General features: G+C 43.2%; 2 protein-coding genes across 4 annotated transcripts in view; both read right to left on the reverse strand.

Moving 5' to 3' along the window:
- The window catches only part of RNF139 (ring finger protein 139), an 11,182-nt gene extending 7,551 nt beyond the window's left edge, over nt 1-3,631 (reverse strand). Inside the window, exon 1 of the mRNA XM_081069936.1 lies at nt 3,219-3,631. Within this exon, the coding sequence (XP_080926062.1) occupies nt 3,219-3,399 (181 nt within the window). The 5' untranslated portion in view covers nt 3,400-3,631. The remainder of the gene's footprint in view (nt 1-3,218) is intronic.
- Nucleotides 1-10,948, reverse strand: part of TRMT12 (tRNA methyltransferase 12 homolog) — a 16,433-nt gene extending 5,485 nt beyond the window's left edge. The window contains exons 1-2 of one of the 3 annotated variants that reach the window (XM_081069938.1): nt 10,526-10,948; nt 8,743-9,631 (exon numbers count right to left, since the gene is read on the reverse strand). In XM_081069938.1, the coding sequence (XP_080926064.1) occupies nt 9,509-9,631; nt 10,526-10,828 (426 nt within the window). In that variant the 5' untranslated portion in view covers nt 10,829-10,948 and the 3' untranslated portion in view covers nt 8,743-9,508. Of the gene's footprint in view, nt 1-8,742 lie in introns of those variants that run through there. The other 2 variants (XM_081069939.1, XM_081069937.1) reach the window with 2 other exon arrangements.
- Nucleotides 10,949-25,822: the final 14,874 nt, after the last annotated feature.

A 25,822-nucleotide genomic window follows, 5' to 3' on the forward strand; every position in this document is an offset into this window, starting at 1 on the left:
AGTTTTATACCAAATGAAAGTACAGTTGTAGTACTTTATTGTAGGGGGAAGGGAGTAAATTCTTCAGACACCACATATAAAATTGGTAATGCTTTTAACTTAGAAAACAGAGTTCCATTTTTATAAATGCAGTTTAAAGAAAAAGGTGAGACTGAGTTCTGATTTATATAGTGTACTGAGAGGTCTACAATTATATAAAAAATAATCAGGCAGAACAACTAAGTTCAACTATCCTTTGGTATCTTTTACCCATAAACCTGTCACTTTCAATAACATAAGATGTCTCATTGAATGGGCCTCCAATACTTAAAACATTTGTTTTTATTCAGGGTAACTTTTTAAGTACCAAAACAAGTTTTTAAGAAATTTTATCACTTACAAATATTAAAAATTAGCATAATTACATTGGCATAATGTAAAGAGCAGACAGGTGATAGACTTGGGAAATATTTTGTATGTCTCATAAAGTTTGACCCAGAGACTATTCTGAGATCACAATTTTCAAATAAACACACCCACATTTCACTGATGCCTTCAAAAGATCAAAATATCTGTGACACAGTATGGTCTTAATTGGAATATTAAAATATTTTTTAAAAAGCTATCAAGCTTGCTAAAAGCTACCATTAAATAGCTCTAACTAGGTCGCGGGTACTGTTCTAACAGTTTACATTCCATCACATTTATTGTCCTTAACACCCTATGAGAGAGAAAAACATTACGGTCCACCTTTAAAAAGGTAGATAAGGAAAGGGAGGTGCAGGGCAGTTAAGTAACTCGCCTGAGGTCTCCTTCTCCTTTAATTTGTCAGATACAAACTTCCATGATTCGCTACAAAAATAAAAAGCATAGAGAGAAGAGAATACAAGGAAAATACCAGATTATTTTGTTCAAGGTTCTTAAGCCGCAAATGATTTAATTAAGAAAAATACTCCTTTTCCTTAAAGCTCTCTAGCCTGAAGCTCAATTCTGAGAGCACTGCATTCAAGCGTCCAGTCCCAAAGGGCTTCTCAGAGGTCAGGCAGTGACCTGCCGCAGGAACAGTCAAGGTAGCGGCTCCACTATTTGGGGAATGAACACGTGAATCCTCTCACACTCCGCTCCATCTTTTTCCTCCTCCACCATGGACTCTTCTCAAAGCAGAAATGGGAGAACGTGTGCCACCCATCCTGGAGTCAATGTTACCTGTGGTTATTTTGTCCCCCAAGCAGCACTTGGTTATCCCAAATCTGATAAAGTGCTATGGAAGTCAAGCTCAGCTGGAACCATCTTTCTATACCGAAATAAGTAACTGCCTGTGAATTTATGCTCAGGATGAGTGACTTGCAATTGGCAGGAATCAAATGCCTTCCCAAGAGCTCCCCATTCTCATTAATTTCATTTTAACACTAACCTCACTTTACCCATGACTGTCAAAATTAAACAAAATATGTTAAGTATGAAACATTACAGCTAGCTAATGCTATTTTAAATTGAGGTGTAACTGACATATAACATTATATTACTTTCAGGTATGCAATAGAACATTATATTAGTTTCACGTGTTCAACATTTGTATCCATTACAAAATCACACAGCTCCATTTTTGCCACAAATAATAAAGGCATTACACTTTTGCAGTGGTAAGTAGGAATGGCTGAAATTAAGAAGCTGGTGGATTACTGGTAAGTCTCGCGGTGAAAAACAGCATGTTCCCATCTGTTAGTTTTAAGGGCTAGCATATAATTATTACTATACCATCCTGTATCTGGACTGCAGCTGCACAGAGGAGGAAAGTTAACCACCATTGAAGTCAGAAGATTTTTAAGCCTAGGTTCAGGCAACCACTTAACCTGCTGTGAATCAAAAACAAAACACAACCTCTATGACCCTGTTTCCTTCTTTGTAAAATGAGAAGACCACCCACCTTTGAGGGATGTTTGAAAGTTAGATATTAGGTTAGATAATACCAGCGAAAATGCCTTGCAAAAGTGAAGTACCAAACAAGTGTCAAGTATTGCTATTTACTGCTAAGAACAAAACGTTACCACTTTTTTTTGGTAGGAATAAAGCAACAGATGGTTCGTAATTCAGAAAGGCTTGGTACTGATCTTACCATAAGCCAGCCCTCAGCAGCACTTCAAAGATCACAAGAATTACCTCATCGACACAATTTGTCAAGTTCTAATTACTTAAAAATTTTTTTACACATACTTCTCACTCAGGTGATGCAAGTTAAGATGAAGAGTGGCACATGAGACGTTTTTCAACACTCCGTGCAGATGCAACAAAAACAGTGATTTTCAGGAGTCTCTCTTGGAAAAGTCTCATCGCTTTCTAGCCACGTTCTGATACTCCTTCTCCACACCTCTATGTTCCTCATGAAAATTTTTAGGACTCGTTATAGACATGGTCCTCATGCGGATTTTCTGGCAATGGTTTCACGGTCTGACATTTGAAACCCGCTCCCTCCCGTTTGGAAGTCATTTACCGCAGACACCTCACCATTACTATGTGGGCCCCGCGGATACAGAAGGGACAACAAACGCGTGCTCTGCATTTTGGAAAGAAGGAAACTGAGCCCCAGGCCTTAGCACAACAAGGCCAAGGTCACACGCACGGCGAGATGGGGACAAGCTGGCGTGCGGTTTTTCCAAGGCTGTCGCCGACGACGTGGGCAGCCCGCACTGCTTCCCCAGGAGACGCGGCGGAGAGAGGAGCCGCACGCTCGTCCCCCACCCTCCCTCGGGTGCAAACACCAAAGGGGCTGCTTCGCTGGGAGCAGCGCTGTGCGGCCAACGCCGAGGCAAGTGTCACCTCCTGTCCACTCCTGGCCCGCAGAGACGCCCGTGGGGGACGAACGGGGTGCACACACACACACGTACGTGCACACACACGCGTACGTGTACACACACGTACGTGCACACACACACGTCCGTGCACACACACAGATACACACGTACGTGTACACACAGACACACACGTCCGTGCACACACACACGTCCGTGTACACACACAGACACACACGTACGTGTACACACAGACACACACGTACGTGCACACACACGCGTCCGTGTACACACACAGACACACACGTACGTGTACACACAGACACACACGTACGTGCACACACACACACACACACACACACGCGCGCGCGCGCGCCCCACGGCCCCCGCGCCGCTGCCCGGCTCCGGCCGCACAGCCGTCCCGGGACGCAGGCTGCGGGCTCCGCTTACCCAGAAGCCGGAGGCAGATCTGGAGCCCGATGCAGAGCCCGCTTTGGCTGGAGTCGTAGTAGGAGTTGAAGATGGCGTCGATGATGTAGAGGCAGGGCACCCGGAGCGCCACTTCGAGCGCCGCCCAGACCTGCTGCTGGGCCATCCGCACCTGCTGCTGCGGGCGCCCCACCGCCGCCATGAGCCGCTGCCACACCGGGGCTGGGCGGGCCGGGCAGGGCAGCGCGGGGCAGGGCCCGGGACGACGGCCAGGGGCGGGGGCTGATGCGGGCGACTCCGCCCTTTCCTCCCGGCCGCGGCACCGCCCGCCCCGCCGCCCGCTCTCGGCGCTCGAGCTGGAGCAGGCGGCGGCGGCGGCTCCCGGGAGGCCTCCGGGTGTCCGGGTGTCCGGCCGGCTACGGCCCGGCTCCTCCTCCCTCCCCCGCCCGCCCCGCCCGGGCAGCCACCATCTTGACCTCGCCCGCCCGCCCGCCTCAGCCGTCGCTGCTGTCGCCAAGCCGAGGCTGCGCTCGAGGTCACGCGAGACCGCGCCGCTGCCGCGTCATAATCCGGCGCTAGGGACGCTCCCCCGTCTGTCATCACGCACGGCGTAGCAAACGTCTCCAAGCGTTGCCATGGTTTCCGCCCACATTCGCCGCCGGCATCGCCTCCGCGAAAGCTTTGGCGCCCCCCGGTGGCGCCGGCGCCGTGCGGCAGCCGCGTCCCCGCCTCCCCTGCGGCGGCGTGAGCTCGCCCGCGGCCGGGCGTTATTGGCTGTTTTATTAGGGCCCATGAAACGTCCCGTAAACGTGCTTCACACAGACTTGCTCGGGGGAGGAAAGCCATGTACGCACCGGGCCAACCCCACCGCTCCGGGAAGCCAGGTCTGAAAGACGGCCGACATTCCGGGGAAAATACCTTGGAGAAGGCGGCCTGGGGTCCCAGCCCTCATCCCTCTTCGCATCACCCTAACTACCTCCTCCCAAATTGGACAGAACTGAGGACGCCCATGGCCACATTTTACTGATATCAAGAGCCACGTGACTTAAGGACAGAGCCCAGGCCTCGGCCTTTGATGTCTAGTCTTCTCTGGGGTAAGCACATCCAGGCAGTCCCTTCTTCTGCTCGCGGGAAAAAGAGGCCACACTTAGGTGTTTGTAGGGAATCGAAATGTGCCACCCCAAAGGGTGCCACTTTGACACAGGATTATTTTGAGCTGAAGACAATTGAAAAGGAACCCCCTCCCTCCAAAAAACGGATCTCTGCCTCCACCACCGCCCCACACATTTGCCTAAAAAGCAGGACATAAATTTCCACTTGGAAAGGTGTCTCCCTCTCCACCGATAAGAGGACAACTCTTTGACTCCCAATCACCCATGAACTTTATTAAACGAATCCTTGTTTTTCCAGTCTCCCCCGTATATTTACCTTCCCACAGTTTGCCACTCCTAAAAGCCTAAACCCCTTTTCCTTTGTCACTTCTCTACAAATTTACTGGATTTTGTTAAAATGCTATGTAAGCCCTGAACTGTAGCCACCCCTTTACGTTATTCACCAATGAGTTTATCCCCAGCACCTTTTATTCCATTTGTGCACCTCAAGAGTTAATAAATTGTTTTTCTCTGTTGTTAATCTCTCTTTTGTCAGTCTAATTACCAGGGCCCCAGCCACAGAACCTAGGATGGTAAAGGTTTTTTGTTTATTTTTCCCCCCTCCAACATTGTCTTGTATACAATATATCAATCTGGCCATCCCTATCTTTCTTTTCTCTTCCTTCACCAGCAAATGAGAGTGTAACCTGGGTCAGATCAGAGGCTGCACTGAAGACCCAGCCCTCTCAGATTAAGGGGGATAAAACAGGAAGCAACAACCTGGCTCCCTTCGGCTCCCAGCCGAAACTGCACTTTGCAATCCACTTTATATCATGGGTGATTACCCTCTCAGTTAAGAACCCTCCAGAGGTGAGGAGGATTATAAATTCCTCCAAGACCCCTTTTTCTGAGTGGAGGTATGTGTGGTAGAATGATTGAACCCAAACCCAAACTCCTTACTCCAGTCTCATGTTTTTAACCTTCTATTATTATCCTCCACTAATTTTGACGCCATCCGTGCTTATTGTGTACTTAAAGGGCAGTGCTAAGGGTTTTACATTTTACTTAAAACTTTGTATCAGCCTTATTTTGGTGGGTATTATTATCTCTGTTTTAGAGAGGAGGAAATTGAGGCTTAACTAAATTATCAAGATCACAAAATTATTTATCCCACTAGAGTGGGAAGTCTCCTATTTCTACCTTTTCATTCCCAGACCTGCATTTTCTATCAACATGGGACATGGCACTATTAAATGGGTGTTGATTTAGAGTGTATGTTGTATCTTGGTGGATGACGTCCCACCTTCGCAGGGTATAATCTCCAAGCTTTTGCTTCAGTTTCAAAAGGTTTTCCATCACTCCATCAGGCCATTTTCTAGGTTGTGTAGTATGTGATAGGACCAGTGAATCCCATGGTCATGTGCCCACTGAAACACCTTGGCTATAAAGTAGGTCTCTAGGTCAAAAGCAGTATGATGTGGGATATATATTAATGGATCAAACACTTGTAAACCCTTGGATAGTAGTTCTGGCCAACATCTTGAAGGCAGGAAAGGCAAACTCATACCCGGAGATGGGAAGATTCCAGTCAAGGTGAATCACTGTCCTAGGATCAAAGGAATGCAAAGTAATCAGCTTGCTACCAAGCAGCTGCTTGGTTTCCTTGAGGGGCGATGTTGTGTCATGGGCTCACTGTTGAACATTAGGGGGTGGCTACTTGGTGAGTGGAAGCCATGCTGTTGGCCTCTTGCTAACCTGCATCCCTGCAAGCTGACTACTTCGTGCATGAGCCCATTATGCCATTAGTGGGGTAGCTGATAATTACAGATGCTGAAGTTCGCTGGCCAAGTCTTTTTGTTTACTTGGCTGTTGAGTTCCTCTTCCATGGTAGATGGTCTCTGGTAGGCACTGTGATGCAACACAAACTTCTTTACTCGTGTGCCCAATCCCATAGATTTGTCTGCTCCTTTAGGCTTCCTTGTCCCTGATCTCCCAATTCCCCGCCCCCCACAGCACTTCCTCCCCACCCTCCCATCAACTAGCCAACTTGTTTGCCACTTGCCATGAAGGTATATTCTTACTTCAGGCCACTTCTCTTTCCACACAAAGTGGATGACCAGGAATATTGCCCAGAATTCTGCCTTTTGGGAGGATTCCATTCAATGCTGTTTCCACTCCTAAGTAGGGCTGTAGGGCAGCGGCAGACTATTTTTGTTTTGAACCCATATTCCACAAAAACCCATCAGTGAACTTAGCACTGGCTTTTTTGTCCTCCTTCGGCTAGATACAAGGGCCTCTCAAGCAGCCATCATTATGAATTGAGGGAGGGACTTAGAAGTATGACATGGGAGTCTGGGCCACCTGCCTGTGCACCTATTTCCTCTGACCCTGCTTCTCATCAATTCTAGATGTACCACTCCCACCTTATGATGCGTTGACTTGGTGGGCCTCACAGAACCCAGCTCATGATGGGCAACTCTGGCTACAGGGTCATTTGCTGTCTCATGAGATGCTCAGTTCCTACTAAGGCCCATTAGCATGCTAAGGACTCATTTTTGAATGTCATGCGGTTCTCTGCTACAGATGGCGTGGCCTTGCTACAGAACTCTAAGAGTCTACCTTGTGATTCTCCTATTGGAGCTTGCCATAAACTCCCACGGCTGCTCTGCTTATCACAGATACAATTGTCCCATGGAATCTCCTTGATTGAACAGCCCACGTAACGAGGCTAAGTCCACTAAAGCCTGTACCTGCTACAGAGCCTTTACATGCTCTGGATCCCACTGAAAACTGTCACCTGGTATATGAATCACAGCAATATTCCCAAATTCTGAATTCCCACTAAGAAGCCTATCGAGCTTGGTGGGCTTCCTTGGTGGCCAAGTACTGTTGATCAAATGAGTGGGTGAGATGCGAAAATTTGTTCTTTACCCTGAAGGAGATATCTTGGCATTCAAGCAGACCACTGGGACCCTTAAAATTTCAGTGCCCATGTCAATCTTCTTTCACCACTCAACACTCAGGACATGATAGAGACAGAGATAGAGATTACAGATTAAAGATAGATGAGAGAGAGAGAGAGAGATTGGGTTGAATGAATTCATTCGTGTGCTGCCTATCCGCAGCTTATGGCAGGATGTTAACCCCGCAGCCCCTGGACATGTGTGGCTCTTGGACTCATCTTCCTCACTGTTTCCCCATTTTCCTCCCCATATTGCCTCAAGCCCCAGCTTGGCATCTTTAGTTGGAGGCAAGAAAGCCATAGACACACATGTGAGAACAAACCCAACATGTAAAAGAGGAGATGATTAAGGCAAATGCAGGCCACTCGGGGGATAGAAATGGAAACAAGCAGGTCCTGTCCGTGGTGCGATCACATGATAGCTAACATTTTTGGAGGCTTACTGTGGACAAGACACTTGTTCTTCTTAATCCTTACAACAACCCTTATCTTCAACACATCTCTCACTGATTCCTCTTCCAAACTGATCTAATGACAATGTTACAAACATTTTCTGAGCACAAACTTCTCCTGTTATTCTTTTCAAGTGGTATCTGTTTGCACCCTGACTCCACTTACCAAACTTTTACCCAGTTTTTAAGAACCAATTCAAACACTGCTTCTCTGAAGACGTCCCCATTCACTTCTCAGAACTTTTCTCCCCCACCTTTGCTCCTACAACATGCTGTCACTCATATGGCATTTATTTCACTGTATTCCAATTTGTTGAGAGTTTGTGTTATTTCGGCTGCTAGGTGTGAGCTCCTCAGAGACAACTGTATCTAATGAATATATGTCCTGTGGCTCATGTATATAATAGGCACTTAATATCTGCAGAATAACACAAAGTTACTAGTGCTGTCCTTATTGTCACCGTTGCCAAAAGGACAAGCAGCCTAACCCAACTCCAGTCAGACAAATGGCAGGTCCAATCATAATCCTGATAAAGCCACACTTTTCTCTATTTCCTTTATCAGGCAAACAAGACCGTGGGGCTTCAAAACACACCAAAGCAAAGCTCTGAGAAGTGACTCGCTACAATTAGTCATCCCAAGGGTAAAACAATGGTGATGGCAGACAGCCCTAAAATAGGGTGAGGCTTGAAACACTCTGCAGAACATCTCACATTCCCTCTAGCTCATTTTGTTGGTCCTGATGTTGTCAGCCAGCGAAGGATGATGAAAAAGGAGTCTGAGGCCTTTAAGAATCTAAGATTTTCATTATAACTTTTAAAAAGCTAGCAATTGGCAGCTATTGCACAAGCTTAAGACTGAAAATCTAGTTTACCAATGATTTAAAGAAGTCATTGTTATCCCTTTTTCTAATATTTAAGACATTCCCCCCAACACTTGTTTAGGAATGCCAAAGTAGGGGAATAGAGTTAATACACTAGGGTAAATTTTGTTCTCTTTCCCCCCCAAACTTAGTCATAATAACAAAGCAGCACCATTTTAATGCCTTGATTTGGACTCCATTGCTTAGTTCCATCAATTTTATTTCTCAAATCCATCCCACCTCCCGCTGCCACCACCCTAGCAAGCCACCATCACCTCATGCCTGGACAACCACAGAAACTTCCTCACCGGTCTGCTTCCATTCTGGACCCCTCCAGTTGATTTTCCATATTGGAGCCAGAATGATTTTGGGAACAGCACTGCCTTTCACTCTAAACCAATATCCTGTGTACAACTGCTTATTAGATAATAGCCATGTGAGACAGTTCAAAAACCCTCATTTTGCAAATAAGGAAATCCAAGGCCAAAAGAATATTGAAACCATGTACCCAAGGTCAGACAGAACTGAAGTCAGAATTTGGAATTCATGATGGCATAGGTGGGTCTCATTTCAGTGAGCCATACTGCTTCTCCCAGATATGTAGCTCATTGTCAGGTGATCAATGGAAGACAAATGAAATGATTTGGATTGACCTAGGGCAGGGGTGTCCAAACTGCGGCTCATGATCCATTGTTAATTGGCCCACAGCAAATTCCAAAAATATATTTAGTTTACTTAAATAAACCAGGTGAGGCAATGCGTACTTCACCTCGAGTGAGTGGCCCGGATGTTTGTGTATTTTACCACATATGACCCTTGGTAAAAAACGTTGAAAAAAGTTTGGACACCCCTGATCTAGAGCCTGCTTTCAGGGCCACAACTTCCGAGCTGATGCATTCCGGGTCACTCCCACACAGATCTTCATGTCTCAGGACCCACCTTCTCTAGCCAACCAGAGGACAGGGGCGGCATTCCAGATCCAGGACTATGTGATCCACGTGGGGAGCATAGGATTTCACTGGCTGGATGTGCAAGATTTGTGTCTTCCACGCTTTCCCATGCACCTGCTGAAGAAGAGCGGCAATGCGAGTTTCTGCAGATTCCGCCCACCTGTGCCACTCTGGCTTGGTGGCTACTGACAGCCCTTTTCTCCTAGAATCCGTGGTAGCTCCATTTCCCCTATGGTTGGTGATAATTTGCTCAGGATAAGGCCAATGCTCCTCCTCCATTTCACTGCTTCCAGGAGGCTGGAGATTCTTGCCTGGGGAAGATTCCACATTTTGATGGATATGCAAAATGCCCCCAGCATCCTTTCGTAGCACTTGGCAAGCAATGGGCCAGCCTTCTTCGGAGCTGGGAATGAGCCCCAGGTTCACCCTGTCCGCAATGTTTGAGAGCTTCAGTTTCCTGTTATCCCCAAAGTGTATTTGGCACCGATCTAGGACTCCATTGAGCTCAAGGTTCTTTCTCAGAGCAACTACAGCATGAGGGTTCCACTCACAGGCGTGCACGAAGGCAGCAGCAGCATGAACTAGAAAGGGCAATGTAAAATAACCAATTCCTGCATAGAGATCCACCAGCACTTGTCCAACGCAGGGCAACGATGCCACGCGAAGTTTCTCAGTGATGTTTCCGAATGAGAACATACACTGGGTTATGTCAAAGTTATATCGGATCCCGTTATCCACGTGCTCCACCCAGCCATCGTCACCCAGCAGCAGAGTCACGGCTGGAGTTCGAGTGCCATCCGGTGATACCCGCCCGCGTTTGGCCAAACGCTGGACTCCCAGTGCCGAGGCAACAGTCTCCCAGAGTTCTGGTTCCAGATTTTTCCACTGCTCGGCTTTGAAACAGTCCTCACTCAGCAACAAGAGGTTACCGTGGCGTTGCCAAGATCGGGGCAAATCAGCCTCCAACGCAGCTGACCATGGCACTCCCTGCCTCTCGACCCAGCGACTCACCTGAAGACACAGCCTCTGGGCAGGCGAACAACTCTGCGCCTTCTTTGAAGGCACAGGATCCAGGAGCTGCGCGAGGGTACAGGCGCTGCCGGGAGCCACACGATTCCTCAGCTCCCGCAGGTGCTGCTCGGGGAGGGCCTCTCCCAGCACGGGCAGCGCCACGGTGCCCTCCGGCATCGTTTTCACACGGTACCGTCTATTCAGGAGTTTCTCCCTCTCGAGATATTCCCTGTATCGCTGGGCAAACCGAGGCTCCGTCACAACCGCGACAACAGCCGCGGGCTTCCCACCTTCCCTTTCCATTTTGCTGGCCCCGCATGCCCTCGGATTCCCTATGCGAGATTCCCACTTCTCGGACACCACTCGCCGTGCAGCGCGTGCCCACGGCTGCGGCCGTCAGAGGCCCGCGCGCGCCGCTGAGCCGGCGACGGAAGTGACGTCAAACCAGCAGCCGGAACTAAACGACAGCGATGCGACGGTCGGCGAATGGCGTCGCCGTTGCTATGGTGAAGCCTCTGCCGCCACCTTTATTGTGGTCCACCGCTGCTTGTTCAGAAAATTAGTAATGAAAACGAATTGTGTGGGCTTAAAGCCTTCACACTAGTCGGTATCTTCCAGAAGCCCTATGCACTCTCCTCAATGCTGCTCACAAATCCAAAGAAAGTGCATCTGGCATGATGGTGGCATATTTTTTTTATGTATTTAAACAAGTTTATTAGGGCAAGCTCTAAAGTGTGAACAGTGATTCACAGTTATTCCCTGTATGTGATACAATTATAGGTGATTCCATTTTCTTTTGTACATTTTCTCTAGTTACCAATTGCATGTGATGAACAAATGTTATTTTTATGTTAGGAAAATCTTTATAAAATCTATGAGGCCAGTAAAGAAATTGCTTTCTGGGTCCCAGACAAATGGAAACTCCCTTTAGTTTCATTTTTATTGGGAGATGGGAGAAGTCATATCTCACAAAATATTTTTCTGTCTAGGTTACCTTCTGTTCCAAGGTCAACCTAACACCTTGCAACAATAATTGATTCTTCCTGGGCACCAAATTCAACACTTCCCAAATGCACTCAGCTTGTGATCTCCCTACTCCTCTTTAACTCGTGAAATGCGCCTGCCAGTCTCCTAGATGCTCACGTCAGAAACCTGGGACTTTTTCTTTTACTTATGCCTCTCCCTTGTCCTCACTGCTCATAACAAAGCCATCTCCGTTTTGTCTTTTTTTTTTTTGAACATTTTTTAAATTAGTTCAGGTGTAATAATTAGACATCATTTCTATCCCTCACTCAGTGACAACCTCCCTCCCCCCATCCGCTACCTCTCTGACATCACACACGGCCATTACATTTCCACTGTCTCTATTCCTAATGCTGTACTCCGCTTCTTGTAACTGTATGTATACATAAAATTGTAGTTGACATTCAATAATGAATGTCAATAATGAACATCACCGTTTTTAATGAATTTTACCTGTTACACTGTTCCCCAGAGAATCCAGTCTTCTGTCCCAGTGACAGAAGTCACTAGACCTTGTCCCTAGACCTTGTCTGTCCCTAGACCTTGTCTCTGACTTTTTTTACAGCTTCCTGAGTGGACTTTCTGCCCTTGTTTATTTCACGGATAACATTCTATTATTTGACTCCCTTTATTTTATGTGAATGTATTTGAATTATAATCGAGATAGTAAACAATTTTTATCAGCTTTGTTTGATTATATAAAAGCCACATTAAAGCATATTACACCATAATTAAATATTATTGGCTTTGAATAATTCATATGATACTTAGAACTTGAGACTTTGTAATATTTAAATTTATAAAAATTAAAAATAGCAAGCATTAATAAAATACCTTATATGAAAAATTCTCACTTTAATTCATTAGTAGATAGTTTTATTGAACCTTTTTTATGTTCTACAGTAAAATCCCAATATTATTTTTATATGGTGATGCTTGTTTTTTTACTTATTGATTTGTAGTGTTTTAAATGTAAACAGTAAAATGAACACTCGTTCATGGGTTATATCCAGAAAGCATCTTTATTTTGTCCCATTATCACCCTGCTCCTGCGTGAAGACAGGCCATCTGTAGCTTTTCTAAATGACCCATTGGTTATTTAGGAGTGCGTTGTTTAATTCACCAAATTTCCTTGTAATTGATTCCTAATTTCCTTCCACTGTGGTCAGAGAACATACTTTGGTTTCAATCCTTTTAAATTTATCAAGGCTTGTATTATGGCCGAGCATATGGTCTGTCGAGAATGTTTCATGGGCACTTGAGAAAAATGTGTATTCTGCTGTTGTTGGGTTGAGTGTTTTATAGATAACTGTAGCTGATATGTTTGCAGCTCATGCTCCAGGTGAAATAACTCTATGGTCACAGTAATTCACAACCATAATCTCAGTTCAGAAATTAGAATGCCTGGTATCAAGTACTAGTCTAAACACGTAGCCTTTGTTTATTCCCACAACACACTCCCGCCTCTCCTTGCAATTTATTTTCATAACTGCTCTCCCTGCCCAGAAATCTCCTTTCCTTTTATTCCTGAGATTTCAGGCCAATCAGAACATTTTCAGGAAAACCTCTAACCTCCTAACTCATCTCCCTGATAAGTCAAATCCTCATCAACAAGTCTCATAGCACCATGTCCTTCTCTTATAGCCCTTTCCTGTCATTGTTTTTCATTGTTGAATTTGATTAATGGCAAAGTGTGTAAGTTTCAAGGGATACTCATTATTGTATTTCCTTATTGTATTTATGGAGGCCCACCACACATAGTAGCTCCTCATAAAGTATTTATAGAATGAACACACAAGTGAATGAATGAAGGATGGAAGGAATGAAGATGGAAGGAAAGAGCTGTAGGAAAAAACAGTTCATGGCCAGAAAGTATTTTAGTTCTAAAATACCGCCACTAGATGGCAGCGACAACAAGCACCAAAGTAGTGGACCCTTCCAAGGCAAGTTCTTCGGTTTGCATGCCCAGTGCTGCTCAAGGGTCTTACCCTTCCCCACTGGCCTTTCTTCATTCAGCTCTACTAGACAGCCCTTTCTAACATGGCTGATTCAGATGCATGGGTGTGTTTGGCAGCAAGTAATGGAAACCCCAACAAAAAACAGCTCTATAATGGGAGGACAAGTATATGTTTTTTAACCTAAAAGTCCAGGGCTGTTATAGCTGTTCAGGGAGATCCTTGGTAAACCAGGCTCCTTCTCAGCCTTAGTGTGACATCTTTATCCTTATGGTTTCAAGATGGCCACTACACTCCTAGGCTCTGTGAGCATACTGACACAGGAAGACCCGGGCAGGGCAAAAGGAAACAAGAAGTGCCCACCCCAAGGACTTCCACTGACCCCTCTGGGACACAAAGGGGTCCCATGGCCACCCTTGACTGCTAGGGAGGCTGGAAGGGAGTTGATTTTATTTTTTGGATGGTCTTACATTTTTAATATGGGATAATTGAAGACCTAAGGGAGAGTATGCAAACATCAGTCATCAAATGACATTCCTCTAAGCAGTAGGCAAAAAAGCCCCTTGAGAGGAGTTTAGATGAAGAATAGAAAGAAGACATAAGAGCAAAGAACAGCATCTATGAGGAAGTTGTAATAATATAGTTTAAGAAAAGGCTGAACTCACTCTTTTCGTCGTCGCTGTCACCCAGCAAACTCGTCACATATTGTAGGAAAATGCGAACTCAGATTGGGGATCATCTTTTTCTAGAAGAGAAGCCTTCTCTTCTTCTTTTCTTTTCTAGAAGAGAAGCTTCTCTTCTTCTAGCCTTCTAGGCTTCTCTTTCCTTTTCCTCCCATCTGGGTGTTTGGTTGTTTGTTTGTTTCTTTTTATAATGTAAAAAAAAAAGGTTTTAAATTATTTTTAATAGTGGCAACTGAGGAAAATAATAATTAACATTTATCAAGTGCTTACCACGTGCCAGGCACTGATTTCAATGTTTTATATTAATTAATGTTTCTAAGAACTCTGTGAGGTGTGTATTATTATTTGTGTTTTAAAGAATATTGAGGTTATCATCCGTCTAGGAACTGGGGGAGCCAGGGTTCACATCCAGGCCAGGTGACACTTAAGTCTACATTTTAAACCACTAACCTGTGCTACTTTCAAGCACAATTTGACAACACTGGTTTTCAGAGGTCTCCAAAACGATATAGTGCACCCCATGAGTGTGCAAGATGGTCCCAGTGGGTGAGGAAGAGAAATACTAAATTTTTCTTCTTTTGACTCACTTTTTTGTACCTCATATCTTTAATTGATATATCTGTATATATGTAATGAACTACATAAATACATACTCATATAGCAAATCACCATGTTGTGCACTTTAAATATGTTACAATTTTGTCAATTTTTTTATACTTCAATAAAGCTGGGGGGAGAAATCTGCAAACCCTTTAAGCTTCTGTGATCATTTAAACAATTAATGAAACAAACAACCTTACCAAGGAACGGCTAAAACTTAACAGTTTATTTTAATTAAAACCCCAAGGGTCCTCTCTCAGATTCCCTATCTACTTAGCATACCGTGTTTCCCCGAAAATAAGACCTAGCGAGGCAATCGGCTCTTTTGGAGCAAAATTAATATAAGACCCGGTCTTATTTTACTGTAATATAAGACCCAGTCTTTTATATTATGTTTATTATATTATATTATATTATATTATATTATATTATATTATATTATATTATATTATATTATATCGGGTCTTATATTAATTTTTGCTCCAATAGACACATTAGAGCTGATTGTCCAGTTAGGTCTTATTTTCGGAGAAACATTGTATGCAAAGTGATACACTGTTACTAACCTTAATAAACAACTTATGCAAGCTACTGACCTCAAGGGGCATTCTAACCACCTAGACTTTCCCTGAGTGTCTCCTTCGGAGAAGGGGATCCATTTGTGTGGACTCAATGGGAAACTCTAGCCAAATAGGTCCCAGCCATTTATATACCCAGAACTGACAGGAAGTTTAGGAGCTTCTTATGAAAAATTGGGCATTCTCCTCTTTCTATATTTTTGGCCGCCCTTCACATTTCCAAGATGCTTCAACCATAATTGATACTGGCTGCATGATCACATCTATTTATATGGAAAAAGATAAACCTTCATTCCTACCTCACATGATACAGAAAAAATAATTCAAGATTGATCATAACCTAAACAAAAAAGCTAAAACTATAAAGTTTCTACAAAAAACATAGATTGTCTTTGTAACTTGGTGTAGACAAAGATTTCTTAGAACACAAAAAGTATTGACCATAAAAAGAATCCCTGATAAATTGCACTTCATGAAAATTAAAACTGACTGCTTATTTTAAAAAAATGAATAGACAAGTCACAGATGGGGAGAAAATATTCACAATGCTATATAAAGTTCTCCAGCAAACAAATAACAAAAAGGCAAAACACCCTATCACCAAAAAAAAAACACCAAAATAAATAAATAGGCACATTAGACACCAAAAAAAAATTTTATAAATGGGCAATAAGTACTCACTATAATTTTCATCATGTAACAGCAAATTGAAATCATAATAAGACTACTACATACCTACTAGAATAGCTAAAATGATAAATATCGACGACACCAAATTTTGGCAAGGATATAGAGCAATGGAAAACCTCATACATTGTTGGTGCAAATGTAAAATGGTACAATCCATCTGGAAAACTGTTTAGCATTTTCTTATAAAGTTACACAAATGTCTACCCTATGCCCCACAAAGCCACTTTTTATGTGTTTACTCAAGAGAAATGAAAACATATGTCCACAAAAAACCCTAAGAACAAGAATATTCATAGTTGCTTTGTTTATAATTTCCAAAATCTGGAAACAATCCAAATGCCCACCAATAAGAAAATGGATAAACAAACTGTGGTATATTCATACAGCAGCATACTGCTCAACTATAAAAAGAACAAACTCCCCCCCCACACACACGCACACACACAGAAATACATGGACAAATATAAAAGAACAGACAAGAAGAGAGTATGTATTCATGACTCCACTTACATGAAGTTCTACAACAAGCTAACTTAATCTATGGTGATGAAAATCAGAACACCGACTGCCTGGGGTGGGGCAGAAACTGAATGGGGGGACATGGGGAACTTCCTGGGGTAATAGAAAAAATGTTCTTTATTTTACAGGGGCCTGGGTAGCATGCCGTCATGAAATCTCATCAAACTAAGGTACAGTGCATGACTTACTGTATGTAAGTCATCCCTGAAAACCTCCTGAGCCCTGATGACACTGCCTTTAAAATAGAAAAATATATCGATAGTCGAATGACCCCTGCCTTTTCTGCCAATTGAGGTGTGTTCTAGAAGCCTGTGAGTCAGTGACTGTGACCATTTGGAAGGAAAAGTTTGCAGCCATTCTAAACATCATTTGGGAATGGTTAAAGTGACAGGTTTGCCCTCAAACAAATCTTAGATGTGGGAAGCATGTTGTCTGCAGCTGGTGAAGGCGATATCATGAACTTAGTGTTTCAGGCAAAAGCATCTTTATAGGGCCTGGTAAAAAATCATGAGTTACACTCCATAGTGAAAAGACTTTCTTTAATGGGTCATCATTTCTCCCTGCACTGATGCATCGAGCGTGTGAATTTCTCTGTGTGCCCAAGGACATCCAGTCCATCCGTACTTTATGTGCTGTGGCTGGGATACGTCTTTGGTACTCACAAATGTTTGGCTGACATCCATCTTGCATTGGGTGCAGGTGGCTGCTGTCAAAGGTTTGGGCCACACTGTCGTGTGCCCTGGTTTTCTTTAGTGCGTACTTTAAAGGTCCGGATGCCAAACTTTTCATTCTGATGCGAGGTACTCGCCAAACCATCATATGTTTACTGATTGTAGAATGGAACTAATTCTTTCTTCACTGAGTAAACCCAGGATTAGCTTTCTTCCATTGGCTAGTACCTTTTCTGTGACACTCTTCTATTCATACTTGGAATACCTTGGATTTTTTCTAAACATACCTTGGATTTTCAACACTCAAACCCCCATCCCAGATATAATGCCCTGCTAATCAGGCCCCACTGTACCTATCCAGCCTCACTTCTCACTGTTCTCCAACATTGCAGCACGGAGTCATGGAAAAATCTTAAGCCTGGGAGTCAAGAGAGCTGAGTGTAGCCCTGACCTTCCTATGTGGATGGGCATTATCATCTCCCCTCTCACATGAGGAGTCTAGACTCAAAGCGCTTCCTTCCTGCTTTGTCTCCCTGATTTTTAATTAGACAAATATCACTATGTTCCCAATATTTGTCGAAACATTCACTCGACTGCATCTTTGCTTCATAACAATATCGTCCATCTTTTCTGGTACAGCCAAAGCTGTCTCACCTCTCTGGCTTCCCCTCCCCCCCGTTATTCTATCTTCTTTCTAACCACCTGTGGCAGTGAACAGTACCATCCACGGATCACTAGTTCTATTTCTATCCTCATGGTGTCTTCCAGCGATATGATGTACAAACAAAATGTGTACTGAGCTCCTACTACGGACACTGAGATCATTACTGTGGGACATGCCAGATCCATGAAACAGCACTGGACTCTAGTCCACTTACAATTTTCAGTGTTTATCCCAACTTCAATATCTTCATGCCTCAACAAAGGTTTAGCTCCTTGAGGGAGAGACTGTGCCTTTTACAGGCATTTATTTGTGTCCTTTAGGTACAAATGGCCTTGCCATTGTTCAGGTTTCTCTCATTCCTTCAATTCCACTTGATCTCCCGTCTCTCTTTATACTCTCACACACAGTATGACCCTGTGGGAATTCCCTCCACCTCACTCCTCATTTCCTCCTCTCATCAGCCAGCTGTCCGCTCACTGCTCCTATGCATTGTGATTCCCGCTTACCTGGGCAGCTGGTTGGTAAAGCTTGGGGGGCCACTACCTGTTACCTATGGTTTCTGATTAGGGGAGAGTCCTGATGTGACACTGCTTACCTTATTCTATTCCCCTCACCGGGTGGTTATGGGGCTGGGGACAAATGAGACTGTGTCTCTTGGGCTATCACCTTGTTTGAGTCACAGAATCCTTTGAAAATGACCCTCTCTAGGAAAACATACCTAGTCTAGACTTTTCCTACAATTTCAAAGGAGTCTGTCCTGAACTCCAGAACTCCTTCCATAGGTCTACTAACCATCCCCTGCATTCCAGGTTATAAATACCTGATGTACATGAAAACAAGTTATAAATCACAAATACTAACTTTGGCAGAGACTGTTATTAGTATTATATCATTTCCTGGGAGCCAGATAAGTGCAAACTAGAGTCTGTTAGTCCCCTTTCCTGCCTCCAGAGTGCCACTCATAAGAATTCCCACCTTCTGCCTCTCTCCTCTTATCCCTCAATCCAGTCTCAGAATCCTGCTTCGGGATTCAGACAGTGGCTGTGAATCAAAGTTTTGCTTCAGAAGGAAATCTGGCCTAGTGACAGTCCTTAAGAGTCTTGTCATGTATTCAAATACATCTAATGTTGTTCAAAATAAAGTGGCAGTCTAGTTGCTTTATTTATTATGGGTTCAATTGGAGTTTATGGGTTGACTTGGAAATAATACTCATATATTACATATTTAATATGGCACTTATTATATGTATACATTATATGATTATTAATATATTTCTATTATCATTTTGATTTATGTAGTTATTTCTAAAGAAACACATACTCATATTTCTATAGAAAACTATGTGAAGAAAAAGGAAACTAACCTGTTTGTAATTTAGGGTTTTCTTATACTGCTTTGATATTTTTGAAGACATACCACAAAGCTTAATATGTTCCAGATAACGTGTGATCCACAAATGGGAGGGGTAAAAAATACATGACCCCTGCCCTCAAGGAATAATAGAAAAGTAGGAATTTGATAATTACTTATTGATTTACAATGCACTGACCTTTGAGGCCTGGATAATATACCTATCCAATGTCACGTCTTCCTGATATCCTATAGACACCCAAAGGGTAATGATTTCAAAGGTGCCTAATTAACAAGGGACTACTTCAGACACTGGCAGGGTACGGGGTTAATGAAGTACCATTTAATCAGTACGACAATATTTTTTTGCATGCTTTCTGGAAAATTACCTTATCACTTTATTCTTGTCTTAACCACTATCTTAATTATAAATTATAATACATTTGAACTCATGCACCAAAGGTTATTCAGAAGGAAGAAAGCAATGTTATAAACAGAAACAATAAATTCTTTACCCAAAGCTATTCAGAAAACACGAGTCAGAACTGGAACTAGTTTTCCAAACACACTGTCAGTATTAAAATATTTCAAGGTCAAAGTCAGGTTAAGCAACTGGTCTTAGATATTTTTAGCAATAGCTACAACTAAGATTTAACAACACATCATGGAAAATGTCATAATGACATATACTGATTATTGTCTTGCAATTCATAAAGAAATCCATAATCATAAGGGTTTTTTCAGAAGGACCCAGCAAAGTAAAGACCTGGGAGCAGAATATCCCAGCGAGTGGGAATAAAACATGCTCCATCCTGGGGCAGCAACGTGCCTGGCACAGCCAAAGACCACAGAGGGCAAGGGGTTGAGAACAGGTGCAGAAGCTTACAGGTAGAGGTCCTGTAAGAGATTTAGACCAGTATAAGGAGTCTGGATTTTCTACTGAGTACCGTGGGAAGCACTGGGAATATTAAAACACAGGAATACTGTGTACGTGTTGATAAGCTTTTCCAGTTTCCTAGAATCATGAATCTTCAGAATTTGAAGGGATTTTAGAGATGACCCGGTACCGTTTTACTTACATACAAAAAACAATGAAATCTCACAGGACATAGAGAATGTATCTAAGGCCATACAGGTAGTGCAGTTAGGGCCAGGACTGGTCCCAGTGCTGGCTCCAGACCAGTGTTCTTTCTATCCCCGTACTTGGCCTTGCCATCTGAAGCTGGGATGGATGGGGAACAATGGAGAGTCTTCTTTTGAGTCTCTTTGAAAAAGTGTTCCTGAGTTACAAGACAATCTATTCACAGGAATGCTGTAGTCATCAAGCTTTAAAAGCAATTAGTACAAAGTCCTTCCTTGCTAATGCCCCGGCAAAAGTCAATACTAAATTGGGGTGTCAATTATACCAGTGTTCCATGGACCCAAATGCTTGTCAGTAAGCTCGACAAGCATTGTACACCTGCTATTCCAAATGCCTAACATATAATCCTGGAATCAGAATATTTTACATACGGGATCTTTGGGTTCCTTTAGTCTAATCTTTTTAACAAGATAATTAATTTACCTGTGTTCTCCAAATATTTTTAGAGTGGTCTTTTCTTTTATACAAAATGCTATCCACTTATTTATATATTATTTACATTGCAAATCTGAATTTGAGATGCTCAGGATATTTGTCAGTGGTGGTAGGAGTGCTTTGTTTGAATTGTTATTAAACCTGGCTGATTAATTCATTAGGAAAAGAAATTAATGAGCATGTAATATGTACTTACAGTCTAAACCTAAAGAATGCAACAGTAAACAAAGCAGAATGTCACTGCCATCACGAAGCCTGTGCTGTTTGCTATTGAATTTTATCAGTTAAAGAAACCGCAAGGCTAAAGATAAGGGGACTACAAGCATCGGAAGTTTTCACAGCCATTTGGAGAAACATCCAGTTGCCAGGAACCCAAATATGCCATAGTTGTAGGCAGCAGGGTGATTACTCTGAGCTCAAAGCTACATTCCTAATGTTCTAACTATGTGGCTGTCATAAGAAAGTAAACTTTGCTGTTTGTATTGTCCATATTCAGTTGACAACATGCTGAGATGTACTCTTACATTTTACTAATTTAACAAGCATTTATCGTGCACATATTATGTACTGATAGGCACCAGAGACCCAAAGCTGAACAAAACGAACACAGTTTTTGTCTTTAGGAAGAATAGGTACGTCTGGGAATAAGATGCTGATCATGAAATTAAAAGAATGATGAGGAGAGTGTGTGTGTGTGTGTGTGTGTGTGTGTGTGTGTGTGTGTGTCTGTGATGGAGGCACCTGGTGGAGCATTTCCTCTGCTTTGAGGGAAGGGAGGTTGAGCAAAATCTTTGAGAAAGTGATGATGCTTCAGTGGAGGGATGGATAGAAATAAACTGGGTAGAAGGAGTTGAAAGGTGGCCAGAGAAAGAAAGGGCTGCAGGCAGAATGGAGATTGTTATATGAGGTTGTCTCAGGCAGGATGGAGCATGGAGGGTACCAGAAGGGACCAGTGACCAGTGTACTTGGAGCTTAGAGAGGAGGTTGGGGCCAGGTCACGCAGGGCCCTATGAGTCTTGGCAAGGACTGTGTACCTTATCCCAATTGCAGTGGGAAGCTATTGATGAGCTTCAAGGAAGTCCATGAGATACGAAAATGTGCGTTTTATTAATAATTATGGTGGATGTGGAGAATGGATCCAGTGTCGAGAGACCAGTTAGGAGACTGCTGTATTCCAGGTGGGAGATGATTGTGTGGACCAGAAAAATGGCAGTGAAAAGGGAAGTGGGCCTGAGTGAGGGTTGTGTGGCCTTTGGGGCAGCAGGTAGTAAGTCTGGAGAAATTGTAAAGATCCTCCGGGTTTCTGGCTTGAGTGGCCGAGTGATGGTAATAAAGCCCTTCAATGAGACAGAAAACATGGAAGGAGGAAACAAGAAAGAGGTGGAAAAAGAGGCCTTTTCCTTATTTATCATCTCTTTAAGGTCGGTAGGTACTGCTTTCCAGATTTTAAAAGGGAGTATAAAAAATATATATATACACATATATATACATATATGTATGTGTGTATATATATAAACGGAGCCACTTTAAAGTGGTGTCGGAGTTGCTATCCCCAGAGGAACTGCCTTGCAGGTCTTATTCCTCAAACCTTTGGAATGTTGAAACTGGGCAAAATAACCTTTGGACTGGGCTTAAAGCAGCATTATATTCCAAACAACTGCTTACAAAGATAACAGGAAAGCAAACATCATGGCTATAGGGCCCAAAATTAAAGACATTCTTTACAATGAGCATCACTCTGTTAGCTTATCTACACCTACAGAATTTCCTTTCTGAGGTTATTAACACCCATATAAATTCCTTCCTGACCCCTGCCCTTTCTCATAAATACCCTTGCCTTAGGCTCCTAATCGAACACTATTTGAGTTTCTGCCCGAATCAGTGCTTCCCGAAAATAGCTATTCTTTTGGATCTCTAGTAAATGCTTGTCTCCTCTCACTCTGGCCTTTTATTTTTAGGTTAACAGAAGGAAAGCAAAACATTAAGCAACTTGCTTCAGGGCACACAAAGAGTAAGTGGTGGGTGGGGCTGTGATTTGAACTTTTCTTTTGACACCCAGTCCCTTTCTTTTTTCTACTATACCGTGATTTAGTTAACCTTGATGTCAGTTGTCTGAATTCCCCTGTGATGGGTGGAAAAGATTTCAGCGGGCAGAGGGGCATCTGGGAGACCAGACCTGGGAGAGGGAATTTCTTATTCCAGGATTCAGAGGACTGTCAGGGTTGTGCAGAGAGCTGGGCCAAGTCAGAGGGACATTTCAATGTGCCCCAAAGGCCAAGGCTATTGTGACAGAGGCAAACACACTTAACTTGCAGGGCAGAGACTAGGAGCTGGAAGCCAAGAAGAACAAGAATGAAGAACACGTGTTGTGAAGGGATGGTGATTGGTCCAGGGATTCTGCCCAGAGCAGCCACAGTTCTATGAACTTGCTTTGCGTCCTAGCAGAAGTCATCAAAAGTCGTGAGCAACTGTCCACTCATGGGCCTCTCTCTCCCTTCAGTCATTCCCGCTGCCCAACCAGTATCGGGCTTGGAAAGAGTGAGTTCCCCAGGAGTTTCTCACTGTGGGATGGCCATCAGATTTGTTCTGGGCGAAGACCGGTCTATTTACATATGGGCAGTTTTTATGCTGTTTCACATTGTTGTTGAAATTGTTATGACTTGCAAGTATGTCTTGGAGCTCTAAAAGACTGTAAGTCTAACATCTTAAGAGCAAGAGTCTGTGCGTTATGATTTGAATCCTTCATTTATTCATGGATACAATAGTTACTGAGCATCTCTTGCCAGGCACTGTGGTCGGAGTGGGGATTTAGCAGTGAGCAAGATAGACCTTTACTAGGGGGACACAGACGATACACAAGCACACAACTAAATGAACAAGGTCATTTTAGAGGACAAAAATCATTAAACAAGGAAAGGGACAAGATTGAGAGTAAATAGGAGAGAGGTAACTTCATATAGGGTGATCAGGAAGAGACAGTCATGAGGAAGTTGAGAAGCAGAGTACTACTTGCAGAAGGAACAGCGAGGGCAAAGGCCCTGAGGCAGGGACAAGGTTGGTGTGTCCCAAAATCACAAGGGAGGTTCGTGTGGCTGAAGTGTAGAGCAAAAAGGGCAGCAGCAGGTAAGGAGATGAGGTCTCAGATGCGAATGGGGGCCAGATAGGTCAGACAAGGTCCAGTAGGACTCAGTGAGGAGGTTGGGTTGTATTCTAAACCATGGGAACAGGAGCAGGAGAAAGGGGTTAAGCAAGACAGTGACATGATCTGACTTATGTTCTAAGATAACCATATGGTCTACTTTAAGGGGTACGGATCTGAATGAGGCTGGAGCAGAAACATGGAAACCATTTTGTGGTTGTATAGACCAGAGATGATGGGCCTGGACTAGGGTGGTGGCTGTGGAGATGAAAAGTGGTTCAAAAGGAGACATGTTTTGGAAATCAGCCCAAAGATGTGCTGGTGGATTCAGGTGTGAGAATAAAGAAAAGAAGAATAAAAGGTAACTCCTAGGCCTTTTATTTGTACAGTTTTATTGGGCTATCATCTATATATCACAAAATTCATCCCTTTAAAGTCTTCAATTCAATGGATTTTAGTATATTTACAGAGTTGTGCAACCATTACCATAAAATAATTGTAGAACATTTTTATCGCTCCAAAAAGACACCTCATACCCCTTAGCAGTCTCTCCTCATCTCCCTCCACCCCACCCCTAATGAATTCGGGCTTCCTAGAGCTGCTGTGACAAATGACCAAGAACTTGGTGGTTCAAAACAACAGAAATTTCTTCTCTCACAGTCACAAGTCCAAAATGAAGTTGTCTGAAGGACTGGGTTCCCTCTGAAGGCTCTAGTGGAGGAGACTTCCTGCTTATTCTGGCTTCTGACGGTTCCAGATGTTTCCTGTCTCGTGGCTGCATTACTCCAATCTCTGCCTCCATCTTCACATAGCTTTCTCCTCTTTTCCATGTCTTCTTTTCTCTTATAAGGACACGTATCATTGAATTAAGAGTCCCCTTGGGGAATCCAGGATTATCTCATCTCAAGTACCTTAATTTAATTACAGTTGCAAAGACCCTTTACCCAAATAATGTCTCATTCCTGATGTCAGACCGTGGCCAGATCTTTTTAGGTACACCTAGACAATCTCTAATCTAATTTCTGTCTTTATAGAGATGCCTATTATACATATTTCACTTCTAGGATTTTGATTTGAGAATTTGGGTGGATGGTAGTGCTGCTTACCTAGGGCTAGATCTGGGATAAATGGTGTGGAATCATGAGTCCTTTGCCTACGTCTCATTTGAGATGCTTATTGGACATCCAAATGGAGATGTTAAGTAAGCAGCTAGATATATGAATCAGGACATGTTACCCTGGAGATGGACATTTGGGAGTTATTGGCATATAGATACATTTATGTATCTATACATAATGAGACTTAATGAGATCACCTAGGGGGGAAATGTAGGTAGGAAGAAAAGTAGGTTGAAGAGCAATCCTTAGAACATGGCAAGATAATTGTGTGGGAGGAAGAAATGTACCTCCATCCTTAAGGATCTTTTAGCTGGTCTAAAAATCAAATGACAAAAAAAAAAATAAAATAAATAAAAAATAAAAAATAAAAAATAAAAAAATAAAAATAAATAAAAATCAAATGACATGAGACAGATTAACAAGAGAAAATGACCAAATTTAATTACATACATATGTATGGAAACTCCACATATAGGAGACAGATATTTAGTAATTAGAAGTTAGCCTTGCCTTATAAATAGGTCATAAAAAGTTACGCACAAAGCCCCTAATTCAAATTCTTCTAGGTAGTTTGGGGCGGGGGAACAGAAGTTTCTCTTGAGCCTACAGGATTTTGGTCACCTTTATCTCAAAACAATCCACATACCAGAGGCACATCGTGGGTGATTCGTTCTGAACTCCTACATAATGCAGAGGACATTTTAAGAAAGAAGAAACAGCTAATGAGAGGG

Source organism: Rhinolophus hipposideros (genome assembly GCF_964194185.1).
Source record: "Rhinolophus hipposideros genome assembly, chromosome: 13".
NCBI classification, from domain to species: Eukaryota; Metazoa; Chordata; class Mammalia; order Chiroptera; family Rhinolophidae; genus Rhinolophus; species Rhinolophus hipposideros.